General features: G+C 29.5%; 1 protein-coding gene across 1 annotated transcript in view; it reads right to left on the bottom strand.

Annotated features, from left to right (window-relative positions):
• Positions 1–9,695: 9,695 nt before the first annotated feature.
• Positions 9,696–21,082, bottom strand: part of LOC113369963 (fibroblast growth factor 10-like) — a 142,923-nt gene continuing 131,536 nt past the window's right edge. The window contains exon 3 of the mRNA XM_026610593.1: positions 9,696–10,142. Coding sequence (XP_026466378.1) covers positions 9,900–10,142 — 243 coding nt within the window. The 3' untranslated portion in view covers positions 9,696–9,899. The remainder of the gene's footprint in view (positions 10,143–21,082) is intronic.

Raw genomic sequence — 21,082 nt, 5'->3', positions numbered from 1 at the left:
TCAACAACTGAGTCCTGAAAAGTTGATATTAGAAGAACGGCAGAACAGCATTGGCCGATGACAAAAACTGTGGCATGTGGCAGTGAAGGGTAGATGGACGCATCGTCTCATTCCAAACATCAAAGTCTGGCTAAGTCGCAAGCATGGAGAAGTAAATTATTATACTACGCAAATGCTATCTGGGCACGGTTATTTTCAAGCCTACTTACACCGCTTCAAGCACGATAGCTCGCCGGATTGCCCATATTGTTTGGGCAAAATCGAGGATGCTGAGCATGTGTTTTTTGTATGCCCGCGATTTGGTGCTGAACGGGGCGATGTGGAAGAGACATTGAACCGCAGAATTACCCCAGGTAATGTTGTTGGAGTGATGCTGAGAAGTGAAGCTGCTTGGAACAGATTTGCGAAAAAGGTATTAATTGACCTGCGGTCTATGGAAAGAGAAAGGACAAATGGGACTTCGCCCAATTAAAAGATGAGTATAAAACAAGTTAAGAATTATAACATTCTAGATCTTTCCCCCAAGAAGTAATGCCTAACGGTTTCCGTGGCGACCAGAGGCAAGGGCTAAGCGGAGGTTTTGGTTGGTATTATACCAGAGCGGTATTGAGCCCGACATACCCAGACAAAAGATTAGTCTGGGATGCATAAAGTCATTTCCTTCGCTATACAAAAAAACACACACACATATATATATATATATATATATATATATACATATATATACATATATACATACACATATATACATATATATACACATTATACATATATATATACACATTATACATATATAAATATATATATATATATACACATATACCTATATATACAAGTACATTTAAATATATACACGAGCATACACACAAGTATATGTATATAGTGTATATACAAAAACATACATATAAGCACATATATACTTGTGTACATGTATATATACACACAAAATTATTAAATAATTAATCATTTTTAATCAGATATTAAAAAAATAGATACGAATCATGAATGATATTATATTATGATCTGATCTTTTATTAACGCAATTTGACAAATTCCAAAAGATTGAACTGCTCTCAGAAAAAAGTCATATAAAAGTACAATCCTCTCTATATAAAACATTGGGTTCAAAGGTAAAAATATGTGAATTTTCAACGGAATGTTGGGCAAGAGTGCTTTGGAAGCTTCGGCTTTTATGATGAAAAACGCTTAATTCATGTTGTCTAATTTTCTTATGGATGCATTGTGATGTTTGACCAATGTATGGTTTATTACAATTTTTGCAAGTGATTGAATATTAGTTTATTCAATAGTTCGATATTTTATTTATACATTATTTCGATTAGTTTATTCAATATTTAGTATAGAATTTAGGAGTGGAGGAGTGGTGGATTTAATTTTTGAAAACATTTATTTAAAGTAATTTGGCAAAATAATCAAATAAGCTTTCAATGTAGGGCATACTGTGAAAAGTAGGTTTAATATTGTTGTCCTGGGTCAACTTGGTGATAGATTGATAATTGTTAGATTTATGGTAGGCAAGTCTTTTATTCGTAATGGAGTTGATGAGGATGAGGGGTTATCCGTTTTCTAATAAAGTGTTGGTTACTGTTCTGAATATGAAAGGAAGAGTGAGAAAACATGACTATGTGGTCTATCAAAGAAATGATTGTATCGACTATATAATTTTTGGGACAATATGACGTGTAGTGAAGGTATCTTCTTGACCATAAAGGTTTTCTGTACCAATTTTTGCAAATAACGTTGTTAATTTTATGTACAGTCACGTTTATAAAGTTCAATTTGTTGTTGATTTGTATTTCGTGTGCAAATAAAAACTATACCTTTGATGTGCAAATAAAAACTATTGAAACAATTAAAATAAGAACAATTCAGAACAGTGTTAATGATGTGTTTGAAGGTGGTTATAGGAAAGTCGGTGTAGTTACAAATAGTGTGCCAGCGTTTTTCAATTGAATTAAGTATTAAATCATGGGGAACACATGTCAAAAGGTTAATTACACCAAGACTTAAAAAAAAAATTGATCGTCCGTAATGTTTCGGTTCTTAATTAGATCCACAAATTAGTAAGAATTCTTTACATAGTGAGGAGAGGTAATTGTGACATTTTTCAAAATATTGGCAATGTATTTAGCAATATTATAGAATGGGAAGCCAACGTAGGACACAATGGGTCTAAAGGAGCCTTCAGGTTTGTGGACTTTGGGGAGACAATACATTTTTGTGAAAAAGGATGTTGTACTTTTAAATTATAGGCGAATTTGTCAGAAGTTTTTCATTTTTTAATTCATTAATTAATTTAATTGATTGTCTAGAAAACTGTTGTGTTGGATCCTTTGTAATGAGTTTGTAGGTAGTATCGTCTTTAAGCATTCGTAATGTTGTATTAGTATAAAATTCTTTGTCAAGAATTACTGTTATATTGCCTTTATCTGCTGGACAAACAATTATATTATTGGATTTAATAAATAATTTGGTCTCCGCTATGTCTTTGTGTAGTCTTTTTAAATGAATATGTTGGAAACTATTATCGACTTTTTTTACGTGTTTAACTAGTTTTTCACATAGTTTTGACCTGATTCGATTTTGTTTGTCAGTCTCAATGTTCCTGATATCGTATTCTATGTTACTTAAAATTTGTATGAAGTCATTATTTTTGTATTTACCAGGTGCGTAATTGAATTTTCGACCGAGTGCTAAAATGTATTGGATGTTTTCTGGAATGATTTAATTTGAGATAAAAAGTCGGGCGTTACATCAATAAAAATAGTATGAGAGTTTTAAGAAAGGGTATGGGCGGATAGCCATACAGAATCTGCCGCACCCTGGTATTTAAATAATTTATACGCCATTTTATAAGTCTATTTGATAAAAACCGATATTCCAATTTTCAACTTTGTACCTCATCTTATGTCCGAGATATCATTGAAAACATGCCAAGTGGCCCCTTCTTTCAAACTCATTTTTTGGCGTAACCATAAAAGATATCTAAAAAAAAATTCATGCTACTCACATTGATTCAGACCATATTATGTAGAACAATCGATGCCAAAAAATCGTTTATTATTAGCTGAAAAAGACAAAATAATTTTTCAATTGATGTTTTTGGGTAGTGCGTTTAGTTGGACCACTTTCTAATTAGCGTTAGTCAAAAGCCTAATATTTTTTCTTTATGTACTGCAAATATTGTTTAAATCAATTTAGTGGAACACATTAGAAAATTGAAAAAAAACAGAGCCAGTACACCCGCGCGTAACGCTAATAGTACCCTGGAATTGCATAAAGTTCTCGAAACGATTCTTCAGAAATTCTGATTGCAAAAATATTTATTTTATAGTTATATGTATACATATAAATTAATGATATAATGAAACTGTTCGGGCCAATCAAAGCATGCGTTTATATTGATATATAAACAAAAAATCATCAATCGAAAATCTTACAAATCAATCAATCAATCAGATCGTTATCAAAAACAATATTAAAATTATTGTAAATATACTTATAACTTGTTATCAATATAAAATAAATATATACAGTTATAATCAAAGTATTTACAATTGGTCCTTCATAAGGCAAGTAATCACAACATCCTAAAAAACATTGGTCCTTCGAGCCAGATTTGAACCAGCGACTTATGGATATTGTAGTTTCAACAGCCTAAAAAAGATTTTTTTGAATGATAGTTGTAACATTGTGATAATAAAGTCCTTATTGTGATCAATCTTTATCAGTACTGCAATTTCACAGTCATTTGATGTAGATGCTTTTTATATACTATTTCAGTAATTAACAAAAATTATTACTGAAGGTATTCTATTAATTATTTTCATAATATAAAATGTATTAATCAATTTATTTCGAAAATTATATCATTTACATATATATGTATTTATTGTGTGGTTTATGCGAAAAATCGCAATCAAAAATGTTTGCACATCTACATGTTTCGAAGGTTTCTGAACATTTTGGAATACTATAGAAAAAATGGATATGTGTGTCTGTGTATTTTTGTTATATTTCGTGTATGAATGTGATAAAATTTTTTGTCCACGATTTCTTGAATAATTCAAAGAACATTCGATTCCTACTGATGGGGAGACGTACTGATTAGTTTTTAACAAATACAGGTCGGAGAGTTTTTAAGAGAACGAAAAATCCGATTTAAATGATTCACTACGCATTTGCTATTATATACAATATTAATATTTGCTATTAATATTGTTATTCAAAATATATATATATACTAGATGACCCGACAGACGTTGTCCTGTACCCAACTCTGCATTTTTTCAATATCCTGTACTAATATTCACCGTTAAGTTAAAATTAATAATTATTGTTTTTCGAATTACTATTTACATCAATAAATGAGTGAATGTAGAACTGCTTATAATAAAATGATAATTCTCAATTTCCACAGTTAACACTTTAATTATTCCTTTAACAAATATTAAAATATGTTCAATAAAATTATATAATAAAAACTAAACACTGCAATTTATAGTACAAATTTATTTCCAATACCTCAATTCATTCTAATGTCAAGGGTTATACAATTTTTTAGTCATACCTGTAGGTGTGGATGTAAAAATGAATGATTTTTTGTTTATTCACGACTAAAACATTGACTTTCCAAATGTATCATACAAAAAATCATTGCCTGCCTTTGTGATTTATAGCATAATTTACACGTGTTGAAAATTGAAGTTTTTTAAAGGGTATAACAAATTTAGAAAGAATTAATAAATAGCATTCCCGGTAAAGGTACAATATCACATTGGTTTTTTCTACCCCAAATAATGGCTTCAATAATGTTGCCTATAATTTTTATATATTTGTACCATATTTTAACTGGCTTTTAGTAATTTTTATATCTAAATTACAGTTTTCTCACTAATAAATTTAAATACATTATTACTTAAGTTTATATTTGAAGTGAATTAATTTGTCAAATCCCGTTCACATGTGCTCTATTCAATTTACGATCAACAAAATTGCAGTAAATGGAGAGGAAAAAACCGTGTGTCGGAAATAGGCTAATCTTAATCTTAAATTCAGAAGTGAAAACAATTTGCACTCCGTCACCACCCACCGGATTAATTGAATTATAACTCTTTTAATTCTGATTTTATCAATACTTGCAATACATTATTTTAAAGGTAATTAAATGAGCTACAACTTTCTCTATCATAAATTTTACCGTAACTTCTCTTATTTTGAAATGGCAAAGGATTGAAGGACTCGAAAGACATTCTGGTTGTACACTATCAATATTTGTGTAGCAGAAAAGTAATAAAAAGCAATAATTGGTCAGTAAAAGACCTTGAATTTTCATTTATATACCTTTATACGTATCTTGTATTTTTTTAAATAGATTTTTTTTCATGGAATCATGAGCTTTTTGGAAATCCTTTGCACTAAAGTTATGGTATTTTCTAGAATCCGTCAAGATCTCTTAAACCAAGTTGATTCCAGAGGGAATACGATTATTTTTAATTTTGGTGGAAATGGCACTCAAAAACTCTTTGCTTTAAACGAAAAAAATATTGTATGCGTCTTTTATCTGCATGATAGCTCACTCATCTTACACGCAGAAGTACTAATTTTAAAGCTTATTTTGAGTACTATATAACCCCATTTTCATATCTAGCTTAATATTGTTCTTAGAACAATTTATAGAACACCGATTTATTAGGATTTTGATTGATATAATTATGTTCATTACATAATTTTCGTTTAAATGTATATTTTTAGAAATAATTGCCAAAAACGATAAAAAACGCAAAAGGCAACAAATTTTCAGTAGCCAGTAACTTAAAAAGTAATTTCTTTTTTGAAAAACATTATTAAACATTTTTCTATTCTAATTAGTTCTTTTATCGATATCCGACGTTAGTTTGAAAGAGATACAATTGAACCACTGAAAAGAGATGTCATCCCCCCGTGAAGTGGCAAATGATTCTAAATTATTTTTACTTTTAAACTTGAGAGTAAGATGAACCTAATTCCAAAATTTCGTGCAAATTGGAGCACATTAAAAATATTCAGACCCAAAATGCTCCATTGTCTTGAGTAAATATTTCGTATCCAATGCCAAACATATGAATTTTTGACACAGTGAAACTTCTAAATAATTGTTTGAATAAATAAATTATTTTTCTATCGTGGTTTAGTAAAGTAAGGCAAAACACGACTGCATTTAAAAGTTAAAAAATAATAATTAGTCAAAGTAAATTGTAGGCTAAATTTTATGTGCGATCACTGACAGACGCATGCGCAGACTGCATCACCTGTCAGATGTTGACTGTATCTTATACTAAATCTTATATTATTTTAATTTTTAGCACATCTCAGCTTCTTTTTGGCAATAATAATGTAGTCCTTACATTTTTCTTCTTCATAATCATAAATATATTATATTTTAATATTGTCTTAGCCTATAAGTGAATGGAAATGTTTGGCAAATGACAGTCGTCTTTTGTTTTTAATGTCAAACTATGCCATAAATATTTTCAAGGGCAAACAATGATAAGCGGTTTTTTGTAATTTTCTCCATTTATTTCTACAATCTAACTATATTTCTATGAATCAAAACATTTTAAAAAATTTCCCGAACAAACTTCAGGAAGATTCATAAAAATCCGAATTATAGTTTAGGAGGATTAATGAAACTTACATTGTTACAGAAGAATTTTATATATAAGATATATATATATATATATATATATATATATATATATTTTAATTCTCAAAAATTATTTCTTTTAATATCGAACATAATTCGAATCGATTAAATAATTTTAACTTTGCCATTCAGTTTTTATGCAATTTTTAAAAATATTAGATAATATCCTCCATTCTAACTCCTCTTCATTAAGTTTTGTTCATTTTCAGGCAAACATATTTAAACGTCATCATCCAATTTATAAGCACTTTTAGTTTGTCTATAAATTCGAATAATTAGTTACAGTTTTTATAATAATATATTTGAAAGCATTCAATAACTTCAACTAACAGTACGGGAAGTTTCAGCAATTTGCCTTAAGGCACGATACACCTCTAGTTTTAGTGATTTAATTAATATAGTAAAACTAATAATGTCTAAAAATTTCAAACTCCGTGAGTTTATACATATAACTATAAAATAAATATTCTTGCATTCAGATTTTCTAAAGAATCGTTTCGGGCGCATCGCGCACTGCTTTGCGTCCGAACGAACTCTATGCAATTGCAGGGTACCAGGGTTTGTCGGTTTTCAAAAACCGGTTTTAAAAACCGTTTTTTTGGCGAAAATTATGGAATTCGAAAACTGGTTTCTTCTTGAAGAAGTAACATCCTCCACTCAAACTCAAAAAAAAAGTTTTAAAGCCTAGAAGACACAAATAAAAACGATTTATTAAACGGCTTTAAAAACGATTAAGCATAATTTGGTCGCAAGTATGAGAGTATTTTCTATTTCAGTAGCAATTCGATATACGTTCTCAGTGTTTTGAAATCATATTTTATTAAACAAAAAAAAAAACAATTAGAATGTTTAAAATTAATTAATTAAATTGCTCGGAATAGGCAATACCCGAGTTCAGCTTAATTGTTTTTAAAACTAAAATTGATATTAACAAGTATGTATCAACATGTATCTAATTTATTTTTTTATTTAAAAATGTATTATTTTTATTTATTCGAAAACTTTCCTTTCACTATCATAAAAATAATTTTATTCTTATATGTGAAAATGATGCATGAATGACGTATAATTATTTTCAAAGTTATTTAATCAAGATAAACTATTATTTTTTAGTTCTACTAATTATAATTGAAATAATTTTGTTTACTATCCATAAAATTGAGCTATAAATAAATTTAGTCAAATACTGCTCTAAATCACACTAAATTTGCGGATAAATTACAGAATATTCGAGCAAAAATTTATTTTCTATATAAAATTCGAAAATCGGCTAAAACCGTTTTTTTTAGAAAAATAAAATTTCGAAAACCGGTTTTCTGAAATGCCGGTTTTTGTATAAACCCTACAGGGTACTATTAGCGTAACGCGCGGGTGTACTGGCTCTGTTTTTTTCAATTTTCCAATGTGTTCCACATAATTGATTTGAACAATATTTGCAGTACTTAAAGAAAAAACAACAGGCTTTCGACTAACGCTAATTAGAAAGTGGTCCAACTAAACGCACCATCCGAAAACATCAATTGAAAAATTATTTTGTCAGCTAATAATAAACGATGTTTTGGCATCGATTGTTCTACATAATGTGGTCTGAGTCAATGTGAGTAGAATGACGTAAAAAATTTTTAGATATCTTTTATGGTTACGCCGAAAAGTGAGTTTGAAAGAAGGGGCGACTTTGGCATATTTTCAATGATATCTCGGCCATAAGATGAGGTACAAAGTTCAAAATTGGTATGTCGGTTTTTATCAAATAGACCTATAAATTATTTAAATACCAGGGTGCAGACGATTCTGTATGGCTATGCGCTCATACCCTTTATTTAAAATCCGTACGTTTCGGCTAGCATCTTAGCCTTCATTCAGTAGCAATCAATTTAACTATAAAAATTGAAACTAAATAAATAATATGTAAGAAATTTCATAGAAAAACAACAATGATAAAATATGTATTTTGTAATATCACAAATGGTAAAACACACAAATAAACATGATAACTTAACAAGTTGTCGAAACTATATTTAGTGTTCGGAGTTTAAGAGACAAATGTTAATTTTTTTCTTGAGGCAGTTTTCAGCATATGTTCAAATTTTACGGAAAATTTAAAAAGCAAAATCATTTTTCAAGAAAATTTGACACGCTATTTAGGAACCACGTGTTTGTTTCGTTCAGGGCCGTATTGTCGAAGCGTTTGTTTATGTCCCTGTCGTTATGCACTTGCAAAAACAACCCCTCAGCGAATCTTCTTTTAATGTAAAATTTTTGGATTGAAAAAATCTATATTATGGTTTAATATATTAATATGCTCGGGTAACATCGTCGTAAATTTATAAAATATATAAATAAAAATAAATATAAATATATAAATTTATGTTGTTCGTATATTTTATATAGATTTTAACAATAAGTATAAATTTTGTTTACATTGGTTTACACTTTTTTCAAAGTCTTTTTTTTTAAAAAAAGTAAATTGTCAAAAATTTATAGTTTCTCAAAAATCTAATTCTTTCAAAGTAATTTTTTTTAGAGATGTTAATCTTTTTTAAAAAAAATAATTTTTGGTACGTGAAGTTTTAGCAATTCAAAAATTTAACATTAGCGTAAATCTGAGCACCGACACAAATATTTTACACGACTCTTATATAAATATCATTAATAATTTATAATTGATTTGTTCACTATTTCCATTCATTTATCTTATTCTTTTCAATAAATTAATCTGTTTTCACACTTGTTGATGTTAGTATGTAATCGCGCATTCCTTTTGTTTATATTAAAATAATATCCATTCTTATCGCTTTATCTTCGACACTTAAGACGTGTTTTCAAACATGTCTGTATATATTCACATGTTTAGTACTGTGTCAAACATTGTAATAGATAGTTGGTGTTTTCAAAAATTAAAAATAACTTAAATAAAATATTAAATAATGTATTAGTAAATAATTTTTACTGATTTGAAATTACACTGAAGATGAGTCATACCACGGTCTCGAAACGTCTGTAATTATTAAATAAAGTGTGTGTTAAAAATTTGAGTGTTGTAACGTTAGTTAGTACATTTAAGTCTATCTCAGTAATTTTAGATCAATATTTAATATTAGTCTGTGCTTCTATGAGCGCATAAAGGTTTATCACGATCATGCATATAGAAGCGGGGTTCAATATTTGAGATGCATTCGATCAACTTAATATTTTATAATCCTAAAAATCTTCTTGGCATAAATCTAACTGCACGCTGTCCTCGAGCCGTACGGGGTCCACGTTTAGCTCGTCCTCTTCTATCCAGAGCAACGTACCATGCACGCAAATTGTATGAGCCACGAGTGCAGACTTTTTGACTTATGGAGCACGCGTTGGCGGACATAATGCTACGATACGTGTTGTATCCATTCGTCATTTCCTCCACAAATATTGTTGTATTGCGTAAAGGTTCTTTCTATAAAATAAAAAAAATATTCACTCTGAAAATAGTTAAAGCTACTGCATATTAATATCAAAATACTATGTTACTGTTACCATTTAAATTTATAGACTTCATTCAGTCTACTATTCTACGTAGTTAATTATTAATTTTAAATTATGAATTGAGTTAGACACAAATCAATTATTATGCAATACATAAGCAATTTTAATTTCTGTGTAACTAAAGTAAAAAGTGTATTTAGAAAATTTGTAATCATCTAAATTAATATTTTCCATGCTTTTACAAGTGATTTGTCGTGTCCAATTAAGTAATTTCAAACAGTGAGACTTGTGTTCAGTTTTGCCATTAATTTATCTAATTTGACATTACTAAATTTGTCGGTTATCTTGTTAGCGTATAGTTATTTAACCGAGTTTTTTTTGTGAATCATGATATTCTTGACAAAAGCCTGAAATAATATTTATTATTATTGATTACAGCTTGCTTATGAATAAGTAAAACAAATAAAAATAAATAGATAATTTTGCTATAGTCTTCATGCTTTGCGTTTTTCTATTTTCCACTGGTTTTAAGATTGTATTTTGGTACAAAGTGTGGTGTTGATGTTATAACGCCTCTTTCAGAAAATTGATTCGCAGTAATAAGGAGTGTTCCATGTCTAGTGGCATTTTCAGGCTTATTTTTAGAACAAACTTTTATAAAACATTATTTTTTAAAAGATCTCTATCCATTTTATAATTGCGTTGCTCTAGACGAGAAGTTTTAACCATAGCACATGCACTTAAAGTTAAAATGAATGGCGACTGGTCGGACGACCGATCCTAACTGGACAATATATTTAATTGCATTCTTTTTATAATTGCAGAACCATTCAATTGCATACCGGGGTGGTTTTTTGAATCAATTGGCCAATATGTAAGAAACAAGATTAAAAATATGAGAGATTATTCTTGATAATCGCTTTTTCCAACTCGCGTCCATTTTTTTAAGAATCTCGGACCTAATGTGTTGAAAAAATTATGAAACTGATCACTTTTGATGTTGAGTTTGGATGCGTATTATATTGCCACTATGATAAAGTCAAATAGTAAGGTTTTTACCATAAATAAAGTTGCTTGTATGAGCTCAGTTTCAAATTTATTCGTGCGGACATATGGTAGATAGACAAATGTTATCTGGATGAGGAGTGTAGCAAGGCCAATAGTTGAATATTAAATGTTGTTTTTTATTGCAGATATTTCTTTAACTTCCCGTAGGATAAGTTATTGTAATCGTCCAAAAATCTGAATTGAAATTTTTTGCATTTCTTCACGTTTTGAAGGTTTCTGAATATTTTGGCATACAACAGAAAAAATTGATGTGTGTTTGCGTTTTGTGTGTCCGCACTTTTCCGTTCAAGTTTTCGGGTGCACAAATCAACCGATATTGATAGTGTTGATTAGTTTTTGGCAAAGGCAGATCCAGCCGTTTCGAAAATACGGAGCATAGGGTGCAGAAAATATAAATCGAGTTTTTGAGAGAACAGAGCATCCAATTTGAATGATCCAGAAAACATTCAATTCGTAATGGCGCGAAAAAGTGGTGATTAGAATTTAGCAAAGGCAGGTCTAGCTGTTTTCGATATACCAAAAAAAGTGCAAAAATGGCAGTTTTTGATAAAACAAAACATACTAATCGAATGATTCAAAAAACTTTCTGCTTGTGTTGAACATACGATTGCTTTTGGGAAAAGAAGTTTCATAATTTTGAACATCGAAAATTTTTTGAATTTTAATTTTAATTCTAGCTAAGTTCTACAGCTCACAAATAGTATATATTAAGTATATATATACTTCAAATAAATAATTTTATCTTCGCAATTCAGGTTATATAATTCATATAAATATTAGACAATGTCCTTAATTTCAAATTCGATTAATTGACTTTTGTTTAATTACTACTCCGTAAATATATATAAGTTATAGCATTTATAATAATCTATTTGAAACCATTTAACATTTCTCGAATACTTCATCACGTTAAGGAAGTTTCAGCAATTTGCCTTAAGGCACGGTGCCATACATTACCAGTTTTTTTATCCATTCATTATTATACAACAATCATAATATTGACAGAATTCTATAAGTTATAGGGTTAAATTACACATAAAAAAATAATCACAAAAAGAAAAAGAAAAAATAAGAATTTGTAAATAAGCATAAATGAAAATGCATTACAAATAAAAAAAAAAATAATAAATAACATTATAAAAAAATAAATTATAGTAATAAGCAATTGACTATGGAAACCATTTTTTTTCTATTAAGTTTTTTGTGTAGTTTTCTTATAGGCGAATTCTCAAGCCATTGTTGCATCAGCATGATTGTAGATGTTTGCATGATGTTTAGTACTGGTATTTTTGATGATATCCACTACAATAGGAATGTTGAGATCATCAGTATGATTTTGTTACTGACAAGCAATGGGACAGCAGTAATCGTCCGTAGTGGTTTAGATTGTAATCGTTGAATAAGACCCACATTTGATTTACAACAACATTTCCACAGTTAGATACCATAAGTCCATACAGATTTGATCACGCTCGATATTGCTTGGGTTTGTGAATCACAATGCTGCTTACGAAATGCGATTTGATAATCTAGTAATATATTAGATTGGCATACTATATCTTCAAGCAGTAGTTTCTAAAAAACTTTCGACAGTGTGGGCAAGCGACTAATTGATGTGTAGGACGTAACCATACTTGTATTTTTTCCATTTTTGGGTATCATTTTAATATCTGATATTTTAAAAAACTTAAGCTATGAAAATGAATATTCAAGGTAATGTACGCTTTAATTGGTAATTCTTTTAACATTTTGAATGAAATATTATCAATCCCAGGAGATTTCCCACTATCAAGTTTAGCAATTCTAAAACAATCTTTTATTGAAATTGCCAGAAGTATGTTGGAGAAGCTGTGAATACAAGCTAATTATATTATATTCAGCTGCATGCGCTTGAGAAACTGAACTGAGATACTCAGCAAAAAGTTCTGCTTTTTCCTTGCAAAACTAGATGGTTCAAGAATAATTTTCCATTGCAGTTTCAATTTCTGTCTCAGTTTTCAACTTTGTTTGAAAATGTTATTTGTTACCTCTAGTACAAAATATCTCCCAGTTTGTTTTGTTATTGCAAAACCTTAGGTTGCGAGAACAATTTTAAAAAGTTGAACTAGCTATTATTGGCGAATGGTCAGAGAAAAAATCATAACTAAAATGTACTTCTGCGTAAGATGGGTTTATAACATTAGTCATAAAAATTCCAATAAATCAGACTGTTTTCTGGTATCGCTGGGCCAATAATACGATAAAGATTCCGTGCACAAGCTTTTGTCTTTTGTCTTTGTCTTTATCTTTGTCTTTTTTGCGATTTATTACTCTGCACGCCCAATGTGTATGTTTGCTATTAAAATCTACAACTACCAAGAACTTGGATTATTGAATGTCATGGAGGACAATAGGCTATAGACAATAGAAATGGTATTTTCTTAAGAGAGAAGTTTTACAGTTATTAAAGTTGTTTGTAAAAATTCCTTTTAGTAATTTTCTAACTTTTAACATTTTGAATGAAATATTAGCAATCAGATCAGATTTTCCACTATCAAATTTAGCAATTTCTAAAGCAATCTTTTATTGAAGTTTACAGAAGTATGTTAGAGAGGCTGAGAATACAAGCTAATTATATTATATTAAGCTGCATGCAGTTGAGAAACTGAACTGAGATACTAAGCAACAAGTTCTGCTTTTTCCTTGTCATCACTAACCCAGCAGCCGGCTGTATTATTTCGTAGAGGTGTATTTCTGATACACGGTATTTCTAGTAGAGCTGTCAAGAACCGTCATTTTCAAGAACCGGTTCCAAAGTCCAAAAAGGGCCCGGTTCCGGGAGAACCGTTTCGGTTCCAACCTGGAAAAGTCCGGATCGATCCCGGAAAATTCCGGACGGCTCCGAAAAAAATCCGGCTACTTTTTTCTTATTTTTTTATTCAGTCACAAACATCCGTTTCAAGCTACGTGTTTCGCTTTTTGTACTTGAAATTTTTTTTGTAACCCTTTGAATTTTTTAATATAATTATAATTAATACTTTTTTGTGCATTTCTATTTAACTTCCCGTATGGTAAGTTATTGTAATGGGCCAAAAATAGGAATTGAAAATTTTTACATTTCTCGACGTTTTGAAGGTTTCTGAACATTTTGGCATACTTCAGAAAAAATAGATGTGTGTGTGTGGTTCAAAAAACATTCGATTCATATTGATAAGGAGATGTGCTGATTAGTTTTTGGCAAAGGCAGGTCCAGCAGCTACGAAGATAAAGAGCAAAGAGTGCAGAAAATAGAAATCAAGTTTTTGAGAGAACGGAGCATCCGATTTGAATAATCTAAAAAACATTCAATTAGTAATGATTGAGAGAAGTGGTTATTAGTTTTTCGCAAAGGCAGGCCCAGCCATTTCGAAGATAGGCAGCTAAATGTACGAAAAATGTCAGTTTTTGAGAGAACTAAGCGTCCGATTTAATTGATTCAAAGAACTTTCTGCTTGTCTTAACAAAATAATTGATTTTGAAAAAAAAATTTTTTTGTTTCAACTTTTTTTTTTTTTTTTAATTTTTTGTATATCGAAAATAATTCAAATTTTGTTTTAAATTCTGACTATAATTCTAATATACTTTGAACAAATAATTTCTACTTGCAATTCAGTTTATATAATTTTTAAAAATATTAGACAATGTTACAATATTAATAATAATCTATTTGGAAACATTCAGTATTCCTCGAACATTTCGTAACGGTACGGGAAGTTCCAGCAATTTGCCTTAAGACACGATGCCACCCACCCCACTAGTTTAGTTATATATTTGTTTGCCATGAATGCAATTCTCAAATTGGAAATTGTACATTCGAATAATATTTAGTCTGCTTTCATTATTAGCTTTTATATGTAATTTTCATGAACTTCTAAATAAATAATTATAAACTTTTTCATAAACCAATACACTTCTTTAATTACTTTGGAGCATATTGTTAAAAGGAAGTTTAATATTTTTAAAAGTAAGTTAATTTCTAAGTTGTTAACTTCATAGAAATATAAAAATTTCATACTTTGCTAATAGATACGTAGGGATTTTACTACTTAAGCTCTTCCCATTATGTAATTCGACTCTTGCAGTCAGAAGATGATACCTTATGATCATAATATTAGTAAATGTACTAATACATATATATCTAAAGATTTCAAAGCAGGAGCGTACTTTTAGAGTCTGGCGATTGTACATCGACTCATTAATCGTAAAACAACAAATTTCTAACTCGAAGTGCGCAATGTTTGATTTTTTTATAATTATTGCACCTCCGTGTGCAGTGCCATGTGGAAGATAAGTATGGTATGGAAATGGTATGTTCTAAAGATAGAAGTTTTACGGTTATTAAAGTTGTTTGTAAAAATTCTTTGGAGTAATTTTGTAACTCCAAGTGCGCAATAATTGTTTATTATAATTATTGCACCTCCGTGTGTAGAGCCATCTGGAAGATGAGTATAATGAGGATATATAGATTTGAATATTGGATGATATGGATTTCATTCACTAGAAGGCTGAAGGATATCCATTAAATTTTCCTTTAGTTCGTTCTTATGTTGAGTCGAACCGTTTGAGTTAGATTATAATATTCGAATGAATTTATTCATGATTTAAATTTGTTGATGATGGTGGATAATAGCATATTTAGTACCATCGACTTTTGTTACATCAATTGACTGAACATTGCTTTAAATTTAAAATTGAATAAGCTTTTATATGTCCGTACTACAGGCATCTACTGCATTGTACAATAGTTGACCATTAATATTTTTGTCAATTGAAAGTTGTGGAATTATAAGTGTTGGGTTCCAGGTCGATATAAAACATATTAAATGGAAGTTTCGTTTTGAAGCGTGAGATATTTGTAATATTACGTACTTTATGCCCTTGTTTTCTAATTTAACATTTAATCTCTTCTTTGTCTTTGGTGAAATGTATGTACTTTAATACTACTCTGTATGATCTTTCAGATTTGATCTGTATGGAACACAACCTTTCGGCTCCGCCAAAAACTTACAAACTTACATTAATGTTAATTATTTCATTAGCCAGAATTTTTGTTAAAATTATATCGTAAAAAACAGTAACTATTTGTCTAAAATCATCCACTCCATGAATAAAAATGGAAGGCAGGAACTGACAATTGCAGATATGATTCAACTAATAAAAGTTTTTGAAAAAAGTGGAGATCACGTTCCATAAGGCAATCTCTATATATTGAGCTATTATTTGAATGTATTAACCACTAGATGAAACATACAAACACTAGTTGTATGTAGATTTTTCGAGGCTTATCATGAAACTTGTAGTTTCCATAATTAGCAGGATATTCACCACGACAAAAATATTGCTATAGTAGAGACCATCTGGAAGATGAGTATGGTAGAGTGTTTAATGAGGATATATAAATTTGAATATTGGATGATATCGATTTCATTCACTAGAAGGCTGAAGAATATCAATTAAATTTTCCTTTAGTTCGTTCTTATGTTGAGTCAAACCGTTTGAGTTACATTAGCATATTCGAATGAATTTATCCATAAATTAAATTTGTTGATGATGGTGGATAATAGCATATTTAGTACCATCGACTTTTGTTACATCAATTGACTAAACATTGCTTTAAATTTAAAATTGGGTTATTTACATACGGATGTTGGATGATTACCTTTGTAAGTTAAACAGATAACGGACGATTGCACGTTGTCTGTTCTTGGAAAATAATATACGAATTCGCTGTATATTCATTACGGTGTCATCTATGGAACTGTAATAAAACGTTTTCTTTTTTAAGGGGTTAGGGGTACTTGGAATTTTTGAAAAATCGATTTTTATTTTTTTGCATTTTCATTAAGTGTAAATATCTTGAAAATGTTCTCTGAAAATTTCAAGTTGATCCGGCAATTACTTTTTGAGTTATTGGACTCTTACCAGTGCGTTGACGCAATTGGAGAGCTCTATACTGATACTCAAGATTATTCTCTCTCATCTCCTGATGTTTTAAAAACTTTTAAACCGATTTACGACGATCTCAGCAATGATAATTTACTTTCAAGATGTGTAGTTCAAGATTGAATCCATAATCAGAAAAAATTAAAAGCTTCAACCAACTAGTGTAAAAATATGCCTAAAACCGTGAATACTAGTTCTACTATCGTACAAATTGCTGAATGCATATACATAATCATTATTATTAATTATGGATACCCTAGGACCTAATTGTGGGTATAATTCCTATTGGTATGCTGAAAAATTGGATGCTGCACGTGTGAAAGTGGCAAATAAGCGCGCCAACGAGAACACATTAGAGGCCAGAATGCTTCGTAGGCAACAGCAAATGGAAATTGTAGAAACTTGCACAATGACTGATAAACTATTCTATGGCCCAGAAATAGATAACTCGGTTTAAGTAATTCAATAATTCGAATTTCTGTACGTAAATCCAATGTGAAACTTTAAACGCGTTTTTCTCAAAACCATGTTTTTTGAATCGGTGACCACTGTACTTCAAAAACCGCTTAATAAATTTTAATGAAATTTATACAGCTTTTACAAAATATAATAAACTCGGGCCTGATCGAAGAATTTTTATTTTTTCAAAAATTTCAGTTTTTTAAGACCAATTAACTGTTGATTTTTTACCCAAAAATCTAGATTTTTTTTTCTGATGCTGTCATTTTGTTAATTTTTGCAAAAAAAAGAAAACCTTCGATCAAGCCCAGGATTATCTATTTATAAAACTGTTTTTTTTTATTTGATTGATTTTAGATGAATCTCTAAGGAGTTACGATGGTCACCGCCAGGACCTTTTTTTTGAAACAGGGTCAACAAAAACAGCTATATTGAAAATACTAAAATTTTTTCGTGCCTCCGAATACCCCTAACCCCTTAAATAGTTTGAATATTAGCTTCCTTGTCAGATGATACTTCTTATTAGTTATATTTCTTAATTTATGATCTTTTTGTTTAAATGACAACTTTATGTAATTATAATCCTACAGCAAAATGGATGGAACTGTATTAAACGTTTCCTTTTTTAAATTGTTTGAATGTTAGCTTCCTTGTCAGATGAAGCTTCTTATTAGTTATATTTCTTAATTTATGATCTTTTTGTTCAAATGATAATTTTATATAATTATAATCTCACAACAAAATGGATGTGTTCAAGAACTACCCTGAATCATATTTCACTATTGGGCTGATGTGTGTGAAATACACCATTATTTGGATCATATTGTCTAGTAAAGTATAATTATCAGGTTTTAATACAGCACTGAAAGATCCCATCATGTAGTACAATACATTTACAATTACATTTACATTTTTCAAACGAAAGAGATCTGGTAAACATTTGCCTCTTACTTAGTGTATTATACACTTGATGTAGTACAATACATTTACAATTACATTTACATTTTTAGTACAAAACATTTACAATTAAATTTACATTTTTTTAAACGAAAGTGATCTGGTAAACATTTTCCTCTTACTTAGCGTATTATACACTTGATATAATATATAACTGTAACCCTTTCGCTACGAGAGTACGAGAATGTCGCTGCAGTACAGAACTACACAAAATGTGCACAAAATTTAGTTTATGAGACTAATAAATTATTTGTATTTATTATGTATGATTATATATTTTATGTTTTCTAGTAGATAATATCAGCACTGTTTATGAAATTTCTAATTGCAATATTCCAAATCGTCAAGGCTTTTTATATTTCTTTTTAAATATCCTAAAATATTTTAGAGCCCCATTTTTTGTATGAAAATTTTTATGACTACAACCGACAAATAACGAAAAACACCGTGCTTCGCTTATTGATGTGGTCTCCACATGCAATGAATTTAACAAGATTCTGCTTCCTTGATTACTGCCCATATATGGTAAGCAGCATAGTATACCTTTACATGTTATACTAGAAGTCTTACTTATTCTATTTTGTCATGCAATGCTACATTTTTTTAATTTCATTTAAATTTTCTTTCTTAGCATTTGTTTTAATATTTTCTACCTAAGGTAAACTAGCAAAAAACAACTTTATCCGGATAAAGTGTTTAAATACAGATATCTATAATACTATCAAATTTTCCATTGAAATTGTTGATAAGTGTCAATTTTGGTGTAAGAATCAACAAGCACTAACAATAATAGTTAAGCCAAACTAGTATAGATTTTACTAAGGGATGTTTATCTATGTGTAACTATACGTACGAGAAATGCGAGAATGTTGTTGTTTTAACACAAAAAATGTACAGAAATTATACAATAGTTAATAAATACAAAAAAAAAATAAAAATAAATAAAATACACATGCGAACAAAACTAAACTAGTTGGTAAGTAGCATTTGCCTTACATGAACTACCAGACATGTGTAAATAATAAACTTAGTCAATATTAAACCAATATATTAATTTATGAATTATTTGTAAGTTGATTTGAACATCGAACTAGTGCCTAATATAACTTGAAGTAGCTATTCGCTAAAAGTGCGACTAATAATTCGAAATTTAATGTATTTTCATAATTAGACTAGGACTATCACGACTGTTTTTAACAAACATTTACGAAAAAACAGTTTAGCCGATCTTTGTCCAAAACTAAGCAGCGCGATTCTCAAACAATATCTTTCCGTAGGGTAAATTATAGTAATCGTCTAAATATCGAAAATGTAGATACTTTGAACAAATAATTTCTACTTGCAATTCAGTTTATATAATTTTTAAAAATATTAGACAATGTTACAATATTAACAATAATCTATTTGGAAACATTCAGTATTCCTCGAACATTTCGTAACGGTACGGGAAGTTCCAGCAATTTGCCTTAAGACACGATGCCACCCACCCCACTAGTTTAGTTATATATTTGTTTGCCATGAATGCAATTCTCAAATTGGAAATTGTACATTCGCATAATATTTAGTCTGCTTTCATTATTAGCTTTTATATGTAATTTTCATGAACTTCTAAATAAATAATTATAAACTTTTTCATAAACCAATACACTTCTTTAATTACTTTGGAGCATATTGTTAAAAGGAAGTTTAATATTTTTAAAAGTAAGTTAATTTCTAAGTTGTTAACTTCATAGAAATATAAAAATTTCATACTTTGCTAATAGATACGTAGGGATTTTACTACTTAAGCTCTTCCCATTATGTAATTCGACTCTTGCAGTCAGAAGATGATACCTTATGATCATAATATTAGTAAATGTACTAATACATATATATCTAAAGATTTCAAAGCAGGAGCGTACTTTTAGAGTCTGGCGATTGTACATCGACTCATTAATCGTAAAACAACAAATTTCTAACTCGAAGTGCGCAATGTTTGATTTTTTTATAATTATTGCACCTCCGTGTGCAGTGCCATGTGGAAGATAAGTATGGTATGGAAATGGTATGTTCTAAAGATAGAAGTTTTACGGTTATTAAAGTTGTTTGTAAAAATTCTTTGGAGTAATTTTGTAACTCCAAGTGCGCAATAATTGTTTATTATAATTATTGCACCTCCGTGTGTAGAGCCATCTGGAAGATGAGTATAATGAGGATATATAGATTTGAATATTGGATGATATGGATTTCATTCACTAGAAGGCTGAAGGATATCCATTAAATTTTCCTTTAGTTCGTTCTTATGTCGAGTCGAACCGTTTGAGTTAGATTATAATATTCGAATGAATTTATTCATGATTTAAATTTGTTGATGATGGTGGATAATAGCATATTTAGTACCATCGACTTTTGTTACATCAATTGACTGAACATTGCTTTAAATTTAAAATTGAATAAGCTTTTATATGTCCGTACTACAGGCATCTA

This window comes from Ctenocephalides felis, unplaced genomic scaffold, assembly GCF_003426905.1.
Source record: "Ctenocephalides felis isolate EL2017-DRISC unplaced genomic scaffold, ASM342690v1 CF-g0.4_SCAFFOLD_01492, whole genome shotgun sequence".
Taxonomy (NCBI): Eukaryota; Metazoa; Arthropoda; class Insecta; order Siphonaptera; family Pulicidae; genus Ctenocephalides; species Ctenocephalides felis.
Note: the sequence above shows the minus strand (reverse complement) of the source record. Positions and strands in the feature narration are given on the sequence as shown.